This window comes from Choloepus didactylus, chromosome 4 (genome assembly GCF_015220235.1).
Source record: "Choloepus didactylus isolate mChoDid1 chromosome 4, mChoDid1.pri, whole genome shotgun sequence".
Classification (NCBI taxonomy): Eukaryota; Metazoa; Chordata; class Mammalia; order Pilosa; family Megalonychidae; genus Choloepus; species Choloepus didactylus.
Genome location: NC_051310.1, coordinates 169,779,610 through 169,799,142, shown reverse-complemented (window position 1 = coordinate 169,799,142; position 19,533 = coordinate 169,779,610). Strand labels below are relative to the sequence as shown.

The 19,533-nt window shown below is 34.6% G+C and overlaps 1 protein-coding gene across 1 annotated transcript in view; it reads left to right on the top strand.

Moving 5' to 3' along the window:
- BAZ1A (bromodomain adjacent to zinc finger domain 1A) overlaps window positions 1-19,533 on the top strand; it is a 107,139-nt gene that overhangs the window by 48,158 nt on the left and 39,448 nt on the right. The window contains exons 3-5 of the mRNA XM_037834808.1: window positions 7,108-7,251; window positions 14,725-14,826; window positions 17,154-17,241. Coding sequence (XP_037690736.1) covers window positions 7,108-7,251; window positions 14,725-14,826; window positions 17,154-17,241 — 334 coding nt within the window. The remainder of the gene's footprint in view (window positions 1-7,107; window positions 7,252-14,724; window positions 14,827-17,153; window positions 17,242-19,533) is intronic.

The following is a 19,533-nucleotide window of genomic DNA, read 5'->3' as shown; positions in this document are numbered from 1 at the left end:
CAAAAAACTGAAAAAGAGGGAACACTACCTAAGTCATGAGGCCAACATCACCCTAATACCAAAGCCAGGTAAAGATACTAGAAGAAAAGAGAACTACAGACCAATTTCTCAAATGAATAGATGCAAAACTCCTCAACAAAATGCTTGCAAATCCAATCTAATGGCACATTAAAAGAATTATACACCATGACCAACATGGTTTTATTTCAGGTATGCAAGGATGGTTCAACACAAGAAAATCAATTAATGTAATACAACACCTTAACAAATCAAAAGGGAAAAACCACGTGATCTTCTTGATTGATGCAGAAAAGGCATTTGACAAAATTCAGCATCTTCTTGATAAAAACACTTTGAAAGGTAGGGATTGAAGGAAACTTCTTCAACATGATAAAGACATATATGAAAAACAACAGCTAATATCTTACCCAATGGTGAGAGACCGAAAGCTTTACCCGGAATATCGGGAACAAGACAAGGATGCCCACTGTCACCACTGTTATTCAGCATTGTGCTACAAGTTCTACCTAGAGCATTTAGGGAAGAAAAAGATATGAGAGGCATCCAAATCAGAAAGGAAGGTGTAAAACTGTCACTGTTTGCAGATGACATGATCCTATATTTAGAAAGTTCCCCCCCAGAAAACGACGACAAAGCTACCATAGCCAATAAGTTCAGTACAGTGGCGGGATACAAGATCAGCACACAAAAATCAGTAGTGTTACTATACACTAGTACCGAGTTACCTGAGGAGGTAATCAAGACAAAAATTCCATTTATAATAGCAGCTAAAAGAAGCAGATAACTAGGAATGAACTTAACCAAGGATGTAAAGGACTGTACACAGAAAACTACAAAACATTGCTAATTGGCAGATATGAATGTCAGTATTAGTGCATACAGCAACTGTTAAAAAAAAAAAAAAAAAGCTGAAAAAGATCCTAGGCTTCAATTAGTGATATAAATGAAGCAGATCTGGTTAATACTAGGGCAAACTGGGCCAAAGGGTAAAGGTCGAAACTGACTGTGTTTTAAAACTTCAGCTTCCATGAGAGACCAAGGGAAGAGATGTCTATTTGGTGCAGGATCTATATTTTCTTAACAGTTATAACTCGACAGTCAGTTTGTTCAAACACCACAATTACATGCAACTTTGAATAGGAAGTGAGATACGGTAGGTTAGTAGAGGTTAGAGTGAAATAGTGACACATCCCAAAGTAATTTGGGTAGAGAATAAAAAATATATTTACAGCCCCCCCCCACCCCACCCCGAGGAGCTGGGGGAAGGTGCAGAAGTGTTGGACTTCCTCACCTGGACTGGTGTTGATGTTGTCACAAACATTGGGACTGGTGGTTTGATGTGCTGAGCCCTCTATCGTGGGACTTGCCCTTATGAAGCTCATTACTGCAAAGGAGAGGCTAAACTTGCATATAATTGTGACTAGCAGTCTCCCCCTGAGTACCTCTTTGTTGCTCAGATGTGGCCCTCTCTCTCTCTCTAACTGAGCCACCTCGACAGGTGAACTCACTGCCATCTCGCCTATCAGGGACCTGACTCCCAGGGGTGTAAATCTCCCTGACCATGCAGGATATGACTCCCGGGGATGAATGTGGGAGTCGTGGGATTTAGAATATCTTCTTGACCAAAAGGAGGATGCAAAATGAGATGAAATACTTTCAGTGACTGAGAGATTTCAAGTGGAGTCAAGAGGTCACTCTGGTGGACATTCTTATGCACTATATAGATAACACCTCTTAGGTTTTAATGTATTGGAATAGCTAGAAGTAAATACCTGAAACTACCAAACTCCAACCCAGCAGTCTGGACTCCTGAAGACAATTATGTAATAATGTAGATTATAAGGGGTGACAGTGTGATTGTGAAAACCTTGTGGATCACACTCCCTTTATCTAGTGTATGGATGGATGAGTAGAAAAATGGGGCAAAAACTAAATGACAAATAGGGTGGGATGGGGGATGATTTGGGTGTTCTTTTTTACTTTTATTTTTTACTCTTATTTTTTCTGGTGTAAGGAAAATGTTCAAAAATAGATTGGGGTGATGAATGCATAACTATATGATGGTACTGTGAACAGTTGATTGTACACCATGGATGATTGTATGGTATGTGAATATATTTCAATAAAACTGAATTTTAAAAAATTGCTAAAAGAAATCAAAGAATACCTAAATAAATGGAAAGACATTCTGTGTTCATGGATTGGAAGGCTAAATGTTAAGATGTCAGTTCTACCCAATTTGATCTATGGATTCAAGGTAATACCAATCAAAATGCCAACAGACTAAACCTGCTTATAATTGTGCCTAAGAGTCTCCCCGAGTGCCTCTTTGTTGCTCACATGTGGCCCTCTCTCTCTAACTAAGCCACCTTTGTGGCTGACCTTGCTGCCCTCCTCCCCTACGTGGGACCTGACTCCCAGGGGTGTAAATCTCCCTGGCAAAGCAGGATATGACTCCCAGGGATGAATCTGGACCCGGCAGCATGGGATTGAGAACATCTTCTTGACCAAAAGGGGGATGCAAAATGAAACAAAATAAAGCTTCAGTGGCTGAGAGAGATTTCAAATGGAGTTGAGCGGTCACTCTGGTGGATATTATTACGTACTATATAATAACACCTCTTAGGTTTTAATGTATTGGAGTAGCTAGAAGTAAATACCTGAAACTACCAAACTCCAATCCAGTTGCCTTGACTCTCAAAGACGAGTGTATAACAATGTAGCTTACAAGGGGTGACGGTGTAACTGTGAAAACCTTGTGGATTGCACTCCCTTTATCCAGTGTATGGATGGATGAATAGAAAAATGGGATGGGATGTGGGGGATGATTTGGGTGTTCTTTTTTTATTTTGATTTTTTATTCTTATTCTAATTGTTTCTGGTGTAAGGAAAATGTTCAAAAATAGATTGGGGTGATGAATGCATAACTATAAGATGGTACTGTGAACAGTTGATTGTACACCATAGATGATTATATGGTATGTGAATATATCTCAATAAAACTGAATTAAAAAAAAAAATTCCAACAGCCTACTTCATAGAACTGGAAAAACTGATTATCAAATTTATTTGGAAGGGTATGGAGCCTCAAATAGCCAAAAACTTCTTGAAAAAGAAGAGTGATGTGGGAGGACTAACACTTCCTGACTTTAAAGCCTATTATAAAGCCACAGTGGTCTAAACAGCATGTTACTTGCATAAGGAGAGACATATTGATCAATGGAATCAAATTCAGAGTTCAAAAATAGACCCTCAGAGCTATGGTTAATTGATTTTTTTTTGTCTTGAATTGTTTTTTTAATTAAATTCAGTTTTACTGAGATATATTCATATACCATACAATCATCTATCGTGTATAGTCAGCTGTTTACAGTACCATCATACAGTTATGCATTCATCAACCCAATCTATTTTTGAACATTTTCCTTACACCAGAAAGAATCAGAATAAGAATAAAAAATAAAAACGCCCAAATCACCCCCCATCCCACCCTATTTTTCATTTAGTTTTTGTCCCCATTTTTCTACTCAACCATCCATATACTGAATAAAGGGAGTGCGATCCACAAGGTTTTCACAGTTACACTGTCACCCCTTGTAAGCGACATTGTTATACAATCATCTTCAACAGTTAAGGCTACTGGGTTGGAGTCTGATAGTTTCAGGTATTTACTTCTAGCTATTCCAATATATTAAAATCTAAAAAGTGTTGTCTGTATAGTGCATCCGAATGTCACCAGAGTGACCTCTCGATTCCATTGAAATCTCTCTCAGCCACTGAAGCTTTATTTCGTTCCATTTCGTGTCCCCCTTTTTGTCAAGAAGATTTTCTCAATACCACAGTGCCTGGTCCAGATTCATCCCCAGGAGTCATATCCTGCTTTGCCAGGGAGATTCACACCCCTGGGAGTCAGGTCCCACGTAGTGGGGAGGGCAGTGAGATCACCTGCCGAGGTGGCTTAGTTAGAGAGAGAGGGCCACATCTGAGCAACAAAGAGCCACTCAGGGGGAAACTCTTAGGCATAAATATAAACTGGTTTAGCCTCTCCTTTACAGCAAGAAGCTTCATAGGGGCAAGCCCCAAGATAGAGGGCTCAGCATACCAAGCTGTCAGTCCTCAATGTTTGTGAGAACATCAGCAACGATCCAGGTGAGGAAGCCCAACACTTTCGTGTTTTCCCCCAGCTCTTCAAGGGTCCCTGCATATATGTTTTTATTCTACGCCCAAATTACTTTGGGATGTGTTGCTGTTTCACTCTAACCTATACAAACCTACCATATTTCACTTCCTATTCAAAGTTCCATGTAATTTTGGTGTTTGAACAAATTTACTGTAGCAGTTATATTGTTTAGAAAATGTAGATCCTACACCAAATAAACATCACTTCTCTTGGTCTCACATGGAAGTTGAAGTTTTAACACACAGTCAGTTTCAACCCTTACCCTTTGGCCCGATTTGCCCTAGTCTTAACCAGATCTGCTTCATTCATATCTTTAATTGAAGTCTGGGCTCTTTTTCAGCTTTTTTTTTTTTTTTTAACAGTTGCTGTATGTGTTAATACTGACATTCATATCTGTCGAGCTCCAGCTCTCAGTTTCACGTGTCACACAGATACCCAATGTTCCACAGACCAATCAGATTATACACAAAGGGATCAGCATCTCAGAGTTTGGAGATAGCTGTTACAATTCAGGAATAGATTTGACTGCTATAAGAGCTTACAATCTAGGGACCATTACAATAATTGTTCCCCTCTTAGACTGTGCTCTAAGATTCAATTCTGAGTTTACACATTGTAGTTAGTCCATATTGGTGAGGCATTATAGTGTTTGCCTTTGTTTCTGGCATACTTCACTCAAAAGGCTGTCTACAGGATCCATTCACCTTGTTGTGTGTCTCTTGGCTTCACTCATCGTAGCTGCTCAGTATTCCATTGTATGCATACACCATAGTTCACCATTCCGTTCCTCAGTCGGTGTACCCTTAGGCCACCTCCACCCATTGCAAATCGTGAGTACTGCCTCCACAAACACCAGTGTGCAGATGTCCATTCTTGGTCAATTGATTTTTGACAAGGCTCCCAATTCTACTCAGCTGGGATCAAACAGTCTTTTCAGTAAATGTGCTGGGAGGCCTCCACAAACACCAGTGTGCAAATGTCCATTCATGGTCAATTGATTTTTGACAAGGCTCCCAGTTCTACTCAACTGGGATCAGTCTTTTCAATAAATGTGCTGGGAGGACTAGATATCCATATCCAAAAGAATGAAAGAGGAACCCTGTGTCACACCTTATACAAAAATTAACTCAAAATGGATCAAAGGCCTAAATATATAAGAACCAGTACCATAAAACTCCTAGAAGAAAATGTTGGGAAACATCTTCAAAATCTAGTGATAGGAGGTAGTTTCTTAGACCTTACATCCAAAGCATAAGCAAAGAAAAAAATAGATAAATGGGACGTCCTCAAAATTGAGTACTACTGTGCTTTTCAAAGAACTTTGTTAAAAGGGTGGAAAGACAACTGACTCAGTGGGAGAAAATATTTGGAAACCACATATCTGATAAGAGTTTGATGTCCAGAATATATAAAGAAATCTTACAACAAAAAGAAACAACTGAATTTAAAAATGGGCAAAAGACAGGAATAGACCTTCTTCCAAAGTGGAAATTCAGATGGCTAAGTATAGAATTGCCTTACAATCTAGCAATTCCACTGTTCATTATATATCCAGAAGATCTGAAAGCAGGGACACAAACAAGAGGCTTGCACACTGATGTTCTTAATATTATTCACAATTGTCAGAAGATGGAAGCAACTCTAGTGTCCATCAACCAATGAATGGATAAACAAAAGTGGTATATACATGTGATGGAATATTATTCAGCAGTAAGAAGGAATGAAGTCCTGAAGCACATGACAATAGGGATGAACCTTGAGGACATTATGTTGAAACTCATAGACATAAAATCTAGAATATAGGTTAACAGGAGATAGAATGAGAGTAGAGAATGGGGATCAGTTGCTTAGTATGTGCAGAATATTTAACTAGGCTGAAGTTAACGTTTGGAAATGGATAGACCTGATGGTAGCATGTTACTGTGAATATGATTAACAGTGCTGTATTGTGTGTGAATGTGGTTGAAAGGGGAAGTTTAGAGTCATATATGTCACCAGAAGTAAAGCTAGAGGTTAAAACATGGGAATGTATAATACAGGGAATCTTGTGGTGGACGATGACTGTGATTAACATTGTAAATATTAAAAAGTTCTTTCATGAACTAGAACAAATATATGACACTATTGCAAGGAGTTAATAGAATGATAAATGGGGAAAAAATGTACCTATTGCAAACTATGGACTAGAGTTAACAGTAATACCTTAACCTTTCATCCACAGTAACAAATAAACCACACCAACACTAGGGCTCAATAATGGGGAGGAGAGGGGATAAGGAGTATGGGAAGCTTGGGGTTTTCTTTTTTCTTTTGAGTAATGAAAATGTTCTAAAATTGATTGTGGCAATGAAAGCGCAACAATGTGATGATACTGCGAACCATTGATTGTATACTTTGGATGGATTCTATGGTGTGTGAATATATCTCAATAAAAAAATAAATTCCCTACCCAGCTCCTTTATTAATCATGTTTGAAGAGAGGTGTCAAAATTTAACCAATATTATAAAATATTAAGAGTTTAATAAATAAACTTGTGTCCAAAACCAAAAAGTTATAGTGAGAGTAAAAAGGTTATAGACAGACAGAATTTCAGAATTTAAAATATTATACGCTTGAAAAAGGTATTACGCTAATATTTGATTCTAAACAGTTAAGAATATAGTTGCTAAGAATCTTGATAAGTTGACCTTTAAAATAGTTCTGTATGGTTTTAAATTTTCTCACCTTTATTTAAATTCGATGTTACAGATTTTTTTTATTGAATTGGTTCATAAATTGGTCATAGTTTCTACAAAACAAAATAGCTTTTCAATTTTTCAAAATAATTAGATGTCTCTGAAATGTTTGGTTGTAAAACTTCAAATATCAAATGATTTGCATTTTTAAATGTATCATTTTATTTTAGGTTGCAATGTAGGATTTTGGAAGTCCTCCCTCCATCCCATCAAAATGGTTTTGCTAATGGACATGTCAGCAATGTAGATGGAGAAACTATTATCATCAGTGATAGTGATGATTCAGAAACACAAAACATTTCTTTTCAAAATGGGTAAGTGATTGTTACGAATTTTTTAATAGGTTATCAGATTGACTAACGATATGCCTTTGAAATTTTTCTTTCCCTTTCTCCCTTTGATACTGTGATGTGCTTACTACCCATTTAAACAATCTCATTGATGAACAGATACTAGAATTTTCAAAACTGGATCAGGAGAAAGGGGATATAGTTAACTGCTTGAGACCAGTTGAAGCTAACTCATTCAAATATATTTATACATCTATTTACTTGGGAATATTCATTCTGTACTTTATTAATACTTACTGTATGTTGTATATAGTTAGCTGACTCATTCAAATATATTTATACATCTATTTACTTGGGAATATTCATTCTGTACTTTATTAATACTTACTGTATGTTGTATATAGTTAGCTAACTCATTCAAATATATTTATACATCTATTTACTTGGGAATATTCATTCTGTACTTTATTAATACTTACTGTATGTTGTATATAGTTAGCTAACTCATTCAAATATATTTATATGTCTATTTACTTGGGAGTATTCATTCTGTACTTTATTAATACTTAATGTATGTTGTATATAGTAAAGAAACTTTGTTACATTCTAAAATCCAGTCATTGGCAGTTTATGTTAGCTAAGTCCTTTGGAGAAAAAAGTTATCTTAGGTAGATAAGCACTGTCTACATGTAGTTTAAAATCTCAGCTGAGTCAGCAACTGATTAAAATCCCTCCATGTTTTAGCTCAGCTCCCTCTTCTGTTCTCCATAATAGCTATTCTTAATCTTCACTGCTTCATTCTGTTTCCCCAGTGCCTTTTCAGCATCTCAAATTTTTAAATGTTCTCTCTTCTTTCTTCCCTATTTTTAGTAAACAGTATCATAATATTCAAATAAGGGACCAGAAGCTATTCTTAACTATATCTCCTCTGTTCCTAATATGCCAGAGACCATCAAATTTTGTCCCACAGAACCTGGTAGTTTAAGTTCTCATTTTGTCTGACTTGAAATATTGTGACCAGGCACTGTGCTAAGTCTTTATATGTGTTTTTTTACTTTCCTGGAAGAGTGTGGTCATCCTTATTTAACAAGGAAGAACCTGAATCTTTGAAAGTTTAGTTGGCTTTGCATAAGGTCATCTAGGTAGCACATTGCCTGTTAGAATAAAGGATTGCTAGATGAGTGAATAACATGGTCCTATATAATAAGTCCTTTGGTGCATATCCTTTTTTCTTGAGTTGCTTCTATTAAGCAGAAAAATCAATAATAGGTCACTTGTCTCTTGTTGAATACAGGGCTTAGAATGCAAAATTAGTGGTATCATCGTAGTTAGTGTGTGTCCTTTAGTAGCTCTGACAGTAGTCCATGTGTTTTGTTTGGACTATGTCAAAGATTGTAACCCTTAATTGGAGTTAGTTATAAATCAGATGAGTCACATAGGTATAGATAGAAGTATAAATGCTAGTATTAGTTCTTGATAATAAATAGAAAAATAAAACTCAGTTATGCTCAGTTTATTGGAATGCCTTTGGAAAACTTTAATTCAAGATATTAAAATAAACCTAGCCTTGAAGGATTAAACACAGATTTTGTATATGAAAGATATTTTTAAAACATATTTTTTAAAAAATTGATGTTTAAGTATGATAAGCATATAGTTATCTGAATTTTTGCATTTTAAAATGATTGTTATCATTTAAGGCTATTTTGTAGTAACTTTTAATATACCCTTCTAACTCGTTTAGGTGCCATAAAGTGCTTTGAAATGAAGAATGTCTAGATTCTTAGACTTAATCATTCAGCTCACAAATGCCCTTTTTCTTCCTTTTATATTTGAACATGAGATACCCTTCCTTTTATATTTGAACATGAGATACCCTAAGTGTAAAGCAAGTTAATTCAGAATTCCAATTAGTAGTAGTAAATATTTTGCCTGTTGTATGTAATGTTTAAAGGAAGATTGCCATTGGTGAATCTATTTGTATTCCAGTTATAACAAGCTCATCACAAAGTATAATTTAATTTGGCCATAGGAGTAATCGATTGTAATTTCCTGTCTAAATGGGCTATGCCTTATCCCTTGAACGTAGATATTTAGGATAGACCCTGGAAGTGGGAAAAGTGAGTACACTGGTGAATTATTTTATTCACAGCTACTTTTAACCTGCTTGTTTATGATTCTCTTAAAGAATCTGAGCTTTCACTATACATCAGCAACATAAAATGTCTTGTTGTTTATAGATTGCTATTGCTGTGTCATGAGATCATTAGAGACTGTGAATGGTGAAAAACAGTCCTGTCTTTGGGCACTTACTCTGTCGAGTTATTTGCATTGATTTCCTAACTTAAGTTTGTAAGAAATTTATTTATATCTAGGTTGTTCCTCTCCCTAAACAAAATAATCTGGATTTCTTCATGTTTTAGTTAGGTAGGTTGAGAGAAGAATGGAACAAATAGTCATTGGAAATTTTCTGAGTTATGCTGTATAACAGGAGTCACATATGTTGCCTTATTTATTCCTCAGTATCGTTATTCTTATTACACTGAGGAAAAATGGAAGGTCAGAGAAAATTTGCCCAGCAGCACATAGCTCATATGTCTGCAAGATGTATTAAGGTAGCACATTTGAAATTGAGTTTAGGTGCTCAAAATGACCACCAGTCTTTTTAAAATTCACTATTTTGATGCAGTTGGAGGAGATTTGGATTATTTTTTTCAAAGCCAAATGCCACATTAGTGAAAGTAGGAGGTTAAAGGCTTGACTTTTTATAAAATTGCATTTGCTCCAAACATATTACTAGCTCACTTATCAGTCTGGCCATTGACTGCAGAATCTGACTGAGCTAAGCAGTAACTACACATTTACCATTATAGGTCAGCTTTTGTTGGTGGACAGTGGTCAAGGTTTTGGGTAGCAGATGTTATTTAAGGATTGGAATTAATACCTTAACATATGCTTCTTAAACTAAACTTAAGGAAGAGACTATATGAGAGAATTACTGCTTTTCCTTCTCATCACAAAGCCTACTCCATGTATACATAGCAGCCTTGGACCCAGCTTTGCAGTTTCTGACTCCTAGAGAGCCTAACACTCTTGCAGAAATTCAAATACTTTTGACAGAATTGGACTCCATACTAAAGATTTGAGGTCATTTTCTCCCTCAGCTATTTACCCTGAGAGGTATGACAGTCTTTGATACATGTATCTAAATATACTTTAGAATTAGATGAGGCTAATTTCTTTAATATTATAACTACTGAGGTACTTTGTGTAGATTTTATAATGATACCTTAAATTTAGAATTATTCATTTCTCTTAATGTATACACTCCAGCAATGGGTTTAATAATGTTACACTTATGTCCAGGCTTTCCTTCAAAAGTTGCTAATAGATTTAAAGAAAATATATGTGAAAATCTTCACAATTGGTGAAAACCACAATCTATGTAATTACTTGATACAGGTTTTCCTTCTTAATGTAACAGCCAAACAGTGAAGTTCATCAGCAGTCACAAATTCTCTGAAAACTGAGCTATATTGATAGACAGTCCTGACTAAAATATTAGCTGTTTTTAGTAGCGAGGTGTGCCAAGTATGGTGAGTTTTAGTGTTTTTAGGATTTATATAAGAAACTAAATACGCTGTTTGTGACAGTTCAGATTATTAGATAAAGGACACTTTCCAAATCATATAAAGTACTCTGTTATTGGGGTAGCTGGTGGTGGATACCTGAAACTATCAAACTACAACCCAGAACCCATGAATCTCGAAGACAGTTGTATAAAAATGTAGCTTATGAGGGGTGACAATGGGATTGGGAAAGCCATAAGGACCAAACACCACTTTGTCTAGTTTATGGATGGATGTGTAGAAAAGTAGGGGAAGGAAACAAACAGACAAAGGTACCCAGTGTTCTTTTTTACTTCAATTGCTCTTTTTCACTCTAATTATTATTCTTGTTATTTTTGTGTGTGTGCTAATGAAGGTGTCAGGGATTGATTTAGGTGATGAATGTACAACTATGTAATGGTACTGTAAACGATCGAAAGTACAATTTGTTTTGTATGACTGCGTGGTATGTGAATATATCTCAATAAAATGATGATTTAAAAAAAAAAAAAAAAAAATAAAGTACTCTGTTATTGTGACTTAGGCTGTAAAAATTTAGGATCAGTAGAGCTGTCTCTTAGCTGTTCTTTACAGTGGACCCATCTCTAAGCAGATAATAGTTACATTATAAAAGTACTATCCTGGCGTGAAAATTGTACATGTTCTAGTTTGCTAATGTCACCAGAATGCAAAACACCAGAGATGGATTGGCTTTTATAAAAGGGGGTTTATTTGGTTACACAGTTATAGTCTTAAGGCCATACAGTGTCCAAGGTAATACATCAACAATTGGGGACCTTCACTGGAGGATGGCCAGTGGTGTCTGGAAAACCTCTGTTAGCTGGCAAGGCACGTGGCTGGCGTCTGCTCCAAAGTTCTGGTTTCAAAATGGCTTTCTCCCAGGACGTTCCTCTCTAGGCTGCAGTTCCTCAAAAATGTCACTCTTAGTTGCTCTTGGGTTATTTGTCCTCTCTTAGCTTCTCCGGAGCAAGAGTCTGCTTTCAACGGCCATCTTCAAACTGTCTCTCATCTGCAGCTCCTATGCTTTCTTCAAAGTGTCCCTCTTGGCTGTAGCTCCTCTTCAGAATGTCACTCAGCTGCACTGAGTTCCCTCTGTCAGCTCATTTATGTGGCTCCACTGAACAAAGCCCACCCTGAATGGGTGGGGCCACACCTCCATGGAAATTATCTCATCAGAGTTATCACCTACAGTTGGGTGGGGTGCATTTCCATGCAAACAGCCTAATCCAAATGTTCCAACTTAATCCCCACTAATATGTCTGCCCCACAAGATTGCATCAAAGAATATGGCTTTTTCTGGGGGACATAATACATTCAAACCGGCACAGTACACAAATAACAAACACTTTTGTAATATCCAGTAATCCTGGTGGTGATTTGTAGAAGCACATGGGAAAACTAATTAGTTTAAGAACCTCTTGAGAAATATGTATTTAGTTTCAAAATATTATAAGCACTGAATCATTTCATGAAATAAAATCTGACTCATGATAACCTAATTGTTAGTAAAATTATGGAGTCTGGGTGTTATTTTTAAAGAAGTAGACCTATTTGTTTTGCTAATAGTAGTTCTTATGTGCAAATGGATAAAAATAAGGTGAGCATTTTAAATTTCTAAGAAACATACCACCATAAGTAACCATCTGTGCTGAAAGCTTAATCATTTGGTAGATTGTTATTGCAGAATAGATGTAGCAACATAACTTGATTGTCTCTCTTAAAAGAAACCTTTATGTTGAAAGTGTACTTTTGTTTTTTGTTATTTCTGTTGTGCTGATTTAGAAAATTTTTTTATTACTTATTATCAAATTCTGTCCATAGATAGCAAAAACAATTTTCATTCTGATAAAAGTTGAATTAAAACTTATATATATAACAAGGCATATTGAAAGATGTAGGTGATACATTTATAAAAGAAAAAGTTTTGTTCTAAATAGTGATCTGATTTCTATAAATGTAATATTTGAGTATAATGTGTTATTGTAGAACTAAAAGGGATCTGTACTTACAAAATCAGTCTATTAATGGTGTCACAGTCATGGTTGAGATCGCTAGATTCATCTTACTGTTTCACCTATTTAGTACTAGACTTTGGGAAGCAAGGGAGGAGAATTATTAAAATGAAGAGTTTTTTAAAAATATTACCCTTGAAATTCGTATTTTATAGGTTAATCCATATTATAAGAAACAGTTTCTGTTGATCTCCAGTAATTGTACTTCTTTCGAAAGAATCCACGGATGATTTTATTCTATACAGAATTTTGTGCTTTTCAGATTGCAGGTTTGGGTCCCATTTGTCGACTGTAGAATTAATTTAATAATGAACTTTAATATAATAGAAAATTTTAGACTGTATTCCATATAGTAAGGATGAGTTGAATGTTTAAATATATCTCCTGATTTATATGTATCCTGAGTTTTCATGTAAACATACTTGATTCTTGGCCCTCCACCTTGGAATTTAATGCTTTACATGTAAATATGTATTTTTGTGTGAATGTCTCATTTATCTTTTTTTTGTGTTGAAACCCACCTCACACCAGCCTTAAGTGTACTGTATTTATATCACTTTGACTACAGCTTATTCTCATCTCCCAGTGCTTCTCCTCTTTATAATCTCTGCTTACATCCTCTTCACATATACTCGTGATTTACAGAGGCAACATTTCCAGAATCCAACCAATTCTCTCAACTGTCACCACTACATTTTAGTGTATACTGCCATCGGTTCTCGTGTACGTTATTGCTTTAGTTTTCTAAATGGTCTCCCTGTTTGCACTCTTGACCCATAGTTTGTTCTCCACATAGCAGTAAGGGTGATCCTTCTGAAGTCTAAGTTAAATCATTATTACTCCATTATTTGAAATCTTCCAGTGGCCCTACTGATGGCCTATTTGAAAGTCCTAGTGATGACCTATAAAGCTCTATATAATCTGGCCCTGCTGCTGCCTTTCTGAATCTTCTTCTTTTGTCTCCTTGTTCTTTCTGATTCTTACGCAAACTAGGGATGCTTCTACCTTAGAACCTTTGTATACTTTTCTCTCTAAGCTCGTTTCCTGAAAAAGTTCTCATTGTTTGCTTCTTCATTTTTTTCAGATCTCTGCTTAAATGTCCACTTCTTTTGGAAAACCTACCTAGCAATTTATCAGGGATCACCCTATATGAAATAGTAGCCCTCCACACTGTTCTTTCTCTCTCTCCCCTTCATTGCACATGTCACCAATCCTGTTGTATTTTTTTGTTTGCCTATATCTCCCCCATTAGAATGTAAGGAAGGGATTTTCTATTTTGTTCACTACTGAATCTCCATTGTTTAGAGCAGTATCTGTCACATTGTATTAACTGTTGATTAACTATTGATTGACTAAATGAATGAATGAATGAATACACCCTCCAAGGGAAGAAAAGATGAGAAGTCAGCAAAGGTGGGGCTTAAATATGTAGTCCTTTTACCAATTCTTAAAACAAAGTAAACTGCATATCTCTACTTTTGCTCTTAAAATAAATAGCTATGAAGAAGAAAGTTTTAAAGCAAAACCACAAGCTTTTTGTTTTGTTTTGTTTTGTTTTAACACATTTATATAACCTAAATTAGGTACTCTGCGGTTTATTCATCTCTAGTTAATTTCTCCATCCAAGGAAAATTTATTGACTGAGTAATGCATCTGCCTAAAAAAAAAAATAAAATAGTGCCCTCTACAGTTTTACCCAGTAGAATGGTGATACGAGGGGGTATCTTATAAAAACCTAGTTAAAATAAAAATGCTTAAGATTCTATTACAGTATATTCTTAAAAGTAGGTTTCCATTTAAAATTTCACATTTCCAAAGAAATTATTAACCAATTTATGTCTTTTCCCTCTTTTTAGGGAGAAAAAAGATGCAATTGATCCCTTGTTATTCAAGTATAAGGTGCAACCCACTAAAAAAGAATTGTATGAGTCTGCTATTGTTAAAGCAACACAAATCAGGTAAAACTCAGTGTCCTCTCTGGTAGTTTAAAGCAGAATAGTAATTTACCTATGTTAGATTAAGTTTTGATGTAGAACCAAATGGTTAGTATTGCAAGTGATTGATCCCCTTTTTAAAATAAATATACATTTATATACTCACAGACTGATAAAATGAATCTAATGGACTCCATGAGTCCTTTGCTTAGATTAGTAACTAACCCCAAACAGTCTTCACATCTAAAGAAATAAGAACGACCCTATTTAGGAAGGACTTCTTGTCAGAGAACTCAATTTTCAGAGCTGAGAAATCTGATGGTGCTTACAAATATGACAGATTTGTAGTATTTTATTCATTAGCCACAAACATGTGATCAGCCTCTGAAAAAAATGAGTGTCTTTTAAAAATTCCTATTGAAGCTAATGAAAGGAGAGGGAGATTTCGATTAATATATTAAAGTGACTTCGGTTACATAGATATATTTTAGGAAATATCCCTATTACTGCCTGTTGGGGTTAGGTATGCATATGAAAGGAAGTTGACCTTAAGAAAGGTAGTTGATATTATCAGTCAACTATCAACTTACCACCAAGGAATCCATCTTACATTTTGTTTGATATAAAATAATTTTTACTTATTCTCTCATCCCTGTCACCCCATATATACTCATGCATCTAAAGAAAAGTGATGATTGTAATATAAGTTTTAAGTAAATGCTGAACCAGATTATATCACTTTCTGTAGTTATATTAAGATGTGAGTAGGTTTTTTGCTTTTTTTGGGTGTTTTTGTTTGTTTGGGTTTCTTGAGACCCATCATTAGTTTAAGGTCTCTGGAGCATTTTACATTTTACTGTATGTTGAAAGTTAGTATTCCCAAAGTAATGCTCATGGACTATTCAAATTTATAAATTTTTTCTGTTTGTAGACTAATGAGTAGCATGGTTGAGACTACAAATGTTCTCCTACTCACAGTTGATTTTTGTCTTTTGTTTTGCCTTTTGTTCAGTACATTTTCTTGATATAATTCCATATTTAATAATTTCAAATTTTCTATTTACTTTTTTATTTATATTTTAAATACAATTATTCTGCTAGGCTCTGATTACAGTCTTATTAACTTATTTCATCCTTAATTGGTGAGCCAAACATTAGAAGGTGAGAAAGTTATTCTTGATATGAGAAGACTTAAATGATTGGTATCTCTTTGTTAGCATTAAAAACTATCACTATTCCTTTAATAAAGAGATGGTAATATTTCTTTAATAAAGAAGACTTGATATTCTAGAATAACGCTGACTAATAGAACTTTGTGCCATGATGGAAATGTTATATGTGCTGTCTAGTACGGCAGCCAATAGCGTGTGGCTATTTAACACTTAAAATGTGGCTAGTGAGGGTGAGGAACTGAATTTTTAATTTTGTTGATTTTTAAGTAATTTAATTTTAAATAACACATGTAGCTAGTAGCTACCATATTGGACAGTGCAGTTCTCAAGGACTAGTATATTTATTCAGAAGTCAACAAATAATTACCTTTTCTTTACCAGCTACTGGTATGGTGCTGGGATACAGCAGTGAACCAGAGAGATTTCTTAATCTTGAGGAATTTTGTGGGATTTTTTGTGTTTATTTTTTATTTTTTTATTCTTGTGGAATTTTTATTCTAGGAAAAGAATATACATTTTGGGGAGGACCACTTCTCAAAAACTCATTGTTTATTCACCCGTGGTAGCTTGTGACATGGCTTTTTGCTGAAAGGAATGTTTTGAATTCAGTTAAAACATTTACTTTCTTTCTGTAATCTTTCCAAAACTTATTGGGTATTATTTTATTATGTTTGTTTTGTTAGAGGTGTTTCTTAATGTTGTGGTTGCTGTCTTTGGATTTGGAGGCAAGGTAGAATCCAAAATAGTATGTTTTTAGAATCTTAATAATTGTAATTCTTTAATTTCAATACCACTAATTCATTACTACCATTTGAGGTTTTAAAATTTGATAAAGCAGTGTTCAACTCTGCTTACAGTATCCACTTGGATGTTGATTAACTTAGTATTTTGTGCTATCTGGTAGTTTACTGGTTTTAATTTTTAAAAGAATTTTTATATTTGTAGGGATAGTTATCTAATTTTATAAAATCTATTATAATCTACCCACTCAAGTAGATCTATAACTTTCTACATAAATACTTTGGTATAAAATTTCTCGTAGCTTCTATATAAATATCATTAGAAACTAAAATGTTCTCAGTTTCCTAGGCTTGAAATTGAGGTTATGAATTTACAGAGATTATGGAGTTTGGTCTGATTTCTTCACCTTTTCCTGTTTCTCTTCCTTTCCCCCAATAGTCGGAGAAAACACCTATTTTCTCGTGATAAACTAAAGCTTTTTCTGAAGCAACACTGTGAACCACAAGATGGAGTCATTAAAATTAAGGTAATCAGAATGGTGGAATTATTTGTTGGAAGGAAGGGAAAAAGAAAGAAACAGATAGTGTTGCAAAGTTATAACATTGCAGAAATGTTAATTTCAAAGATGGTTGAAAATAATTCTCTTCTTATCCAGGGCCAATTTTTGGCAGTTTTCTTTATATTTACTATTCGATTAAGTACTCTCTTTGCAATTGCTAGAATTCCTAGGTGACTTTCTTAACACCCACTGTTTTATTCCTTTTAAAAATGATTAACCAGGAGAGGTGTGAATAGTCGGAAGAAGAAAAATTGGGGATGGGGTTGGGGCAACTGTAGCTTTCTAATAGGGTGGCTTTGGCTCACAAATAATAGGTAGACTCAAAGAACAATGCTAAAACAGGTCATACTAGTTTGGAGAACAATATATGATTTAAAAAAAGCATCATAGACCAGTACTAAGTAGATAGATTATATTATATTCATAGCCATTAAGAAGAAAAAAAATCAAATTTAAAGACTTTTCACATTGTACATTAAGTAAAAAGTTAAGTGGTAAAAGTAAAATTAATTTTTCAAAAAGGGAAATATTTAACTCGGCATAGGGAAACATTATGTTAAAAAGCAATAGAACGAGTTCAGAGATATATGTTTGTCATACATCAGCTAATGTATGCTTAGTATTTGTGCATTTCGTTGTATATAATTTACATCAAAAGAAAAAAAATGGAAAAATAGTTTTCTATATGTGAAAAGTAGTGTTTTAGTTCTCTAGGAACAAGATGGATTGTTTAATTAATAAGTTAAGATGGGACACGTGTTAACCATTTGGAAAAATAGAAGTTAGATTGAACTCCAAAAAAAGAAATAAAATGAAACAAATCTTAATGGTATTCAATGTTGAAGTACTTAGGAGGAACAATAGAAAAGAAACACCAGGGATGAGATTGATTTGACAGTATAGACTTAGGTAGGCTTAAAAATGTCGTGAACAAATTTCAAAGGCAAGTGCTGGGGGAAAAATACAATGAACTCTTCAGTGAATACATGAAGAGCTCAAATCAATTAGAAAACTCCATTAGTACTCCAGTAGAAAAATGGACAAATTGACATGATCAAAATTCGAAAACTTATGAGTGGAAAAAAAGTCTGAGGAAATGTTCAAATTCATCAGTAAAGAAATACAAGTCAAGATATCAAAACTTATTCTGTGAAATAGAAAAGTATTGAAAAAACAAAACCCCAAAATGCCTTATCATCTGATGGGTGATATATTTTCTGTAAAATTGCTTACTAATGCATCAAAGACCTTCAAACATGAATTACTTTTAACTTGCCATCTACTTCTAAGAGTCGTCTGGAAGAAATAGTTTTTTAAAGATGTGAGCATACTCATGTATTTGTCTTGATACCAGGGAGAAGCTTAAATTATGCTCTGTTTATAGCAATGAATATCAGGTAGCCGTGTAAAATGATGTTTAAAGTTTTTTTTTTAATGATTTGGATACTTGTGATAGAACGGTGATGGAACAGTGGCAGTCAGTCTCTTGGTAGTCACTTGGCAGGCAGGCAGTGACTATATGAATAGTTGTATATGTAGTTGTAAACAAGATCTTTTACACATTACTGAGCAAGAACAATCAGTAGGAAGAAAAGGGTGAAGAACATAAGTAAGTATTTCAACAAGGAAAATAAGTGGTCAGTAAACATGAAAAGAAGTCAATAAATATTTTTCACCTTAGAGTATAATAAACGATTGTTAATAGATATTCTGGTATACTTAACACATACATTTGCAAGCCCACACGTACCAAAACAACAAAAAGTTTGATACCCAGTGTTGATGAATGCAGGCGGTTGTTTGGAGTACCCACAAGTCCACAAAGATGTGGGTGTGTGTGAATTAGGAACCTTGGCAATTAATGCATTAAAGCTTATTTGACCTCTTTTGAGAAGAAACCACCCATATGCTTTCTATTTCAACGTAAAATCATGATGCCTTCTTGATTCATTATGATGGCTAAAACTGATAATGATTTTTAGTTGTTAGAAGTTATATTCTATCAAAAACAAAATTAGTATACAGATAATTGAATTCCCAGTAGTTAGTATTCCTATTTTGTTAATAATTTAAAGTTTTCTATCATTCTTTTCTTACACATGTCTCTACAGATATTTCTGTAAATGGCACATTTTCTTTGAGGGAAATGAACTTGGCCGTTAGGCAAAAAAAGAAAAAAAAAATTCCTCAGAGCTGCTTATCAAAATAAAATGTACAGAATACAAAATAAAAGGAGAGGAACTCAAACTACAAAAGTAG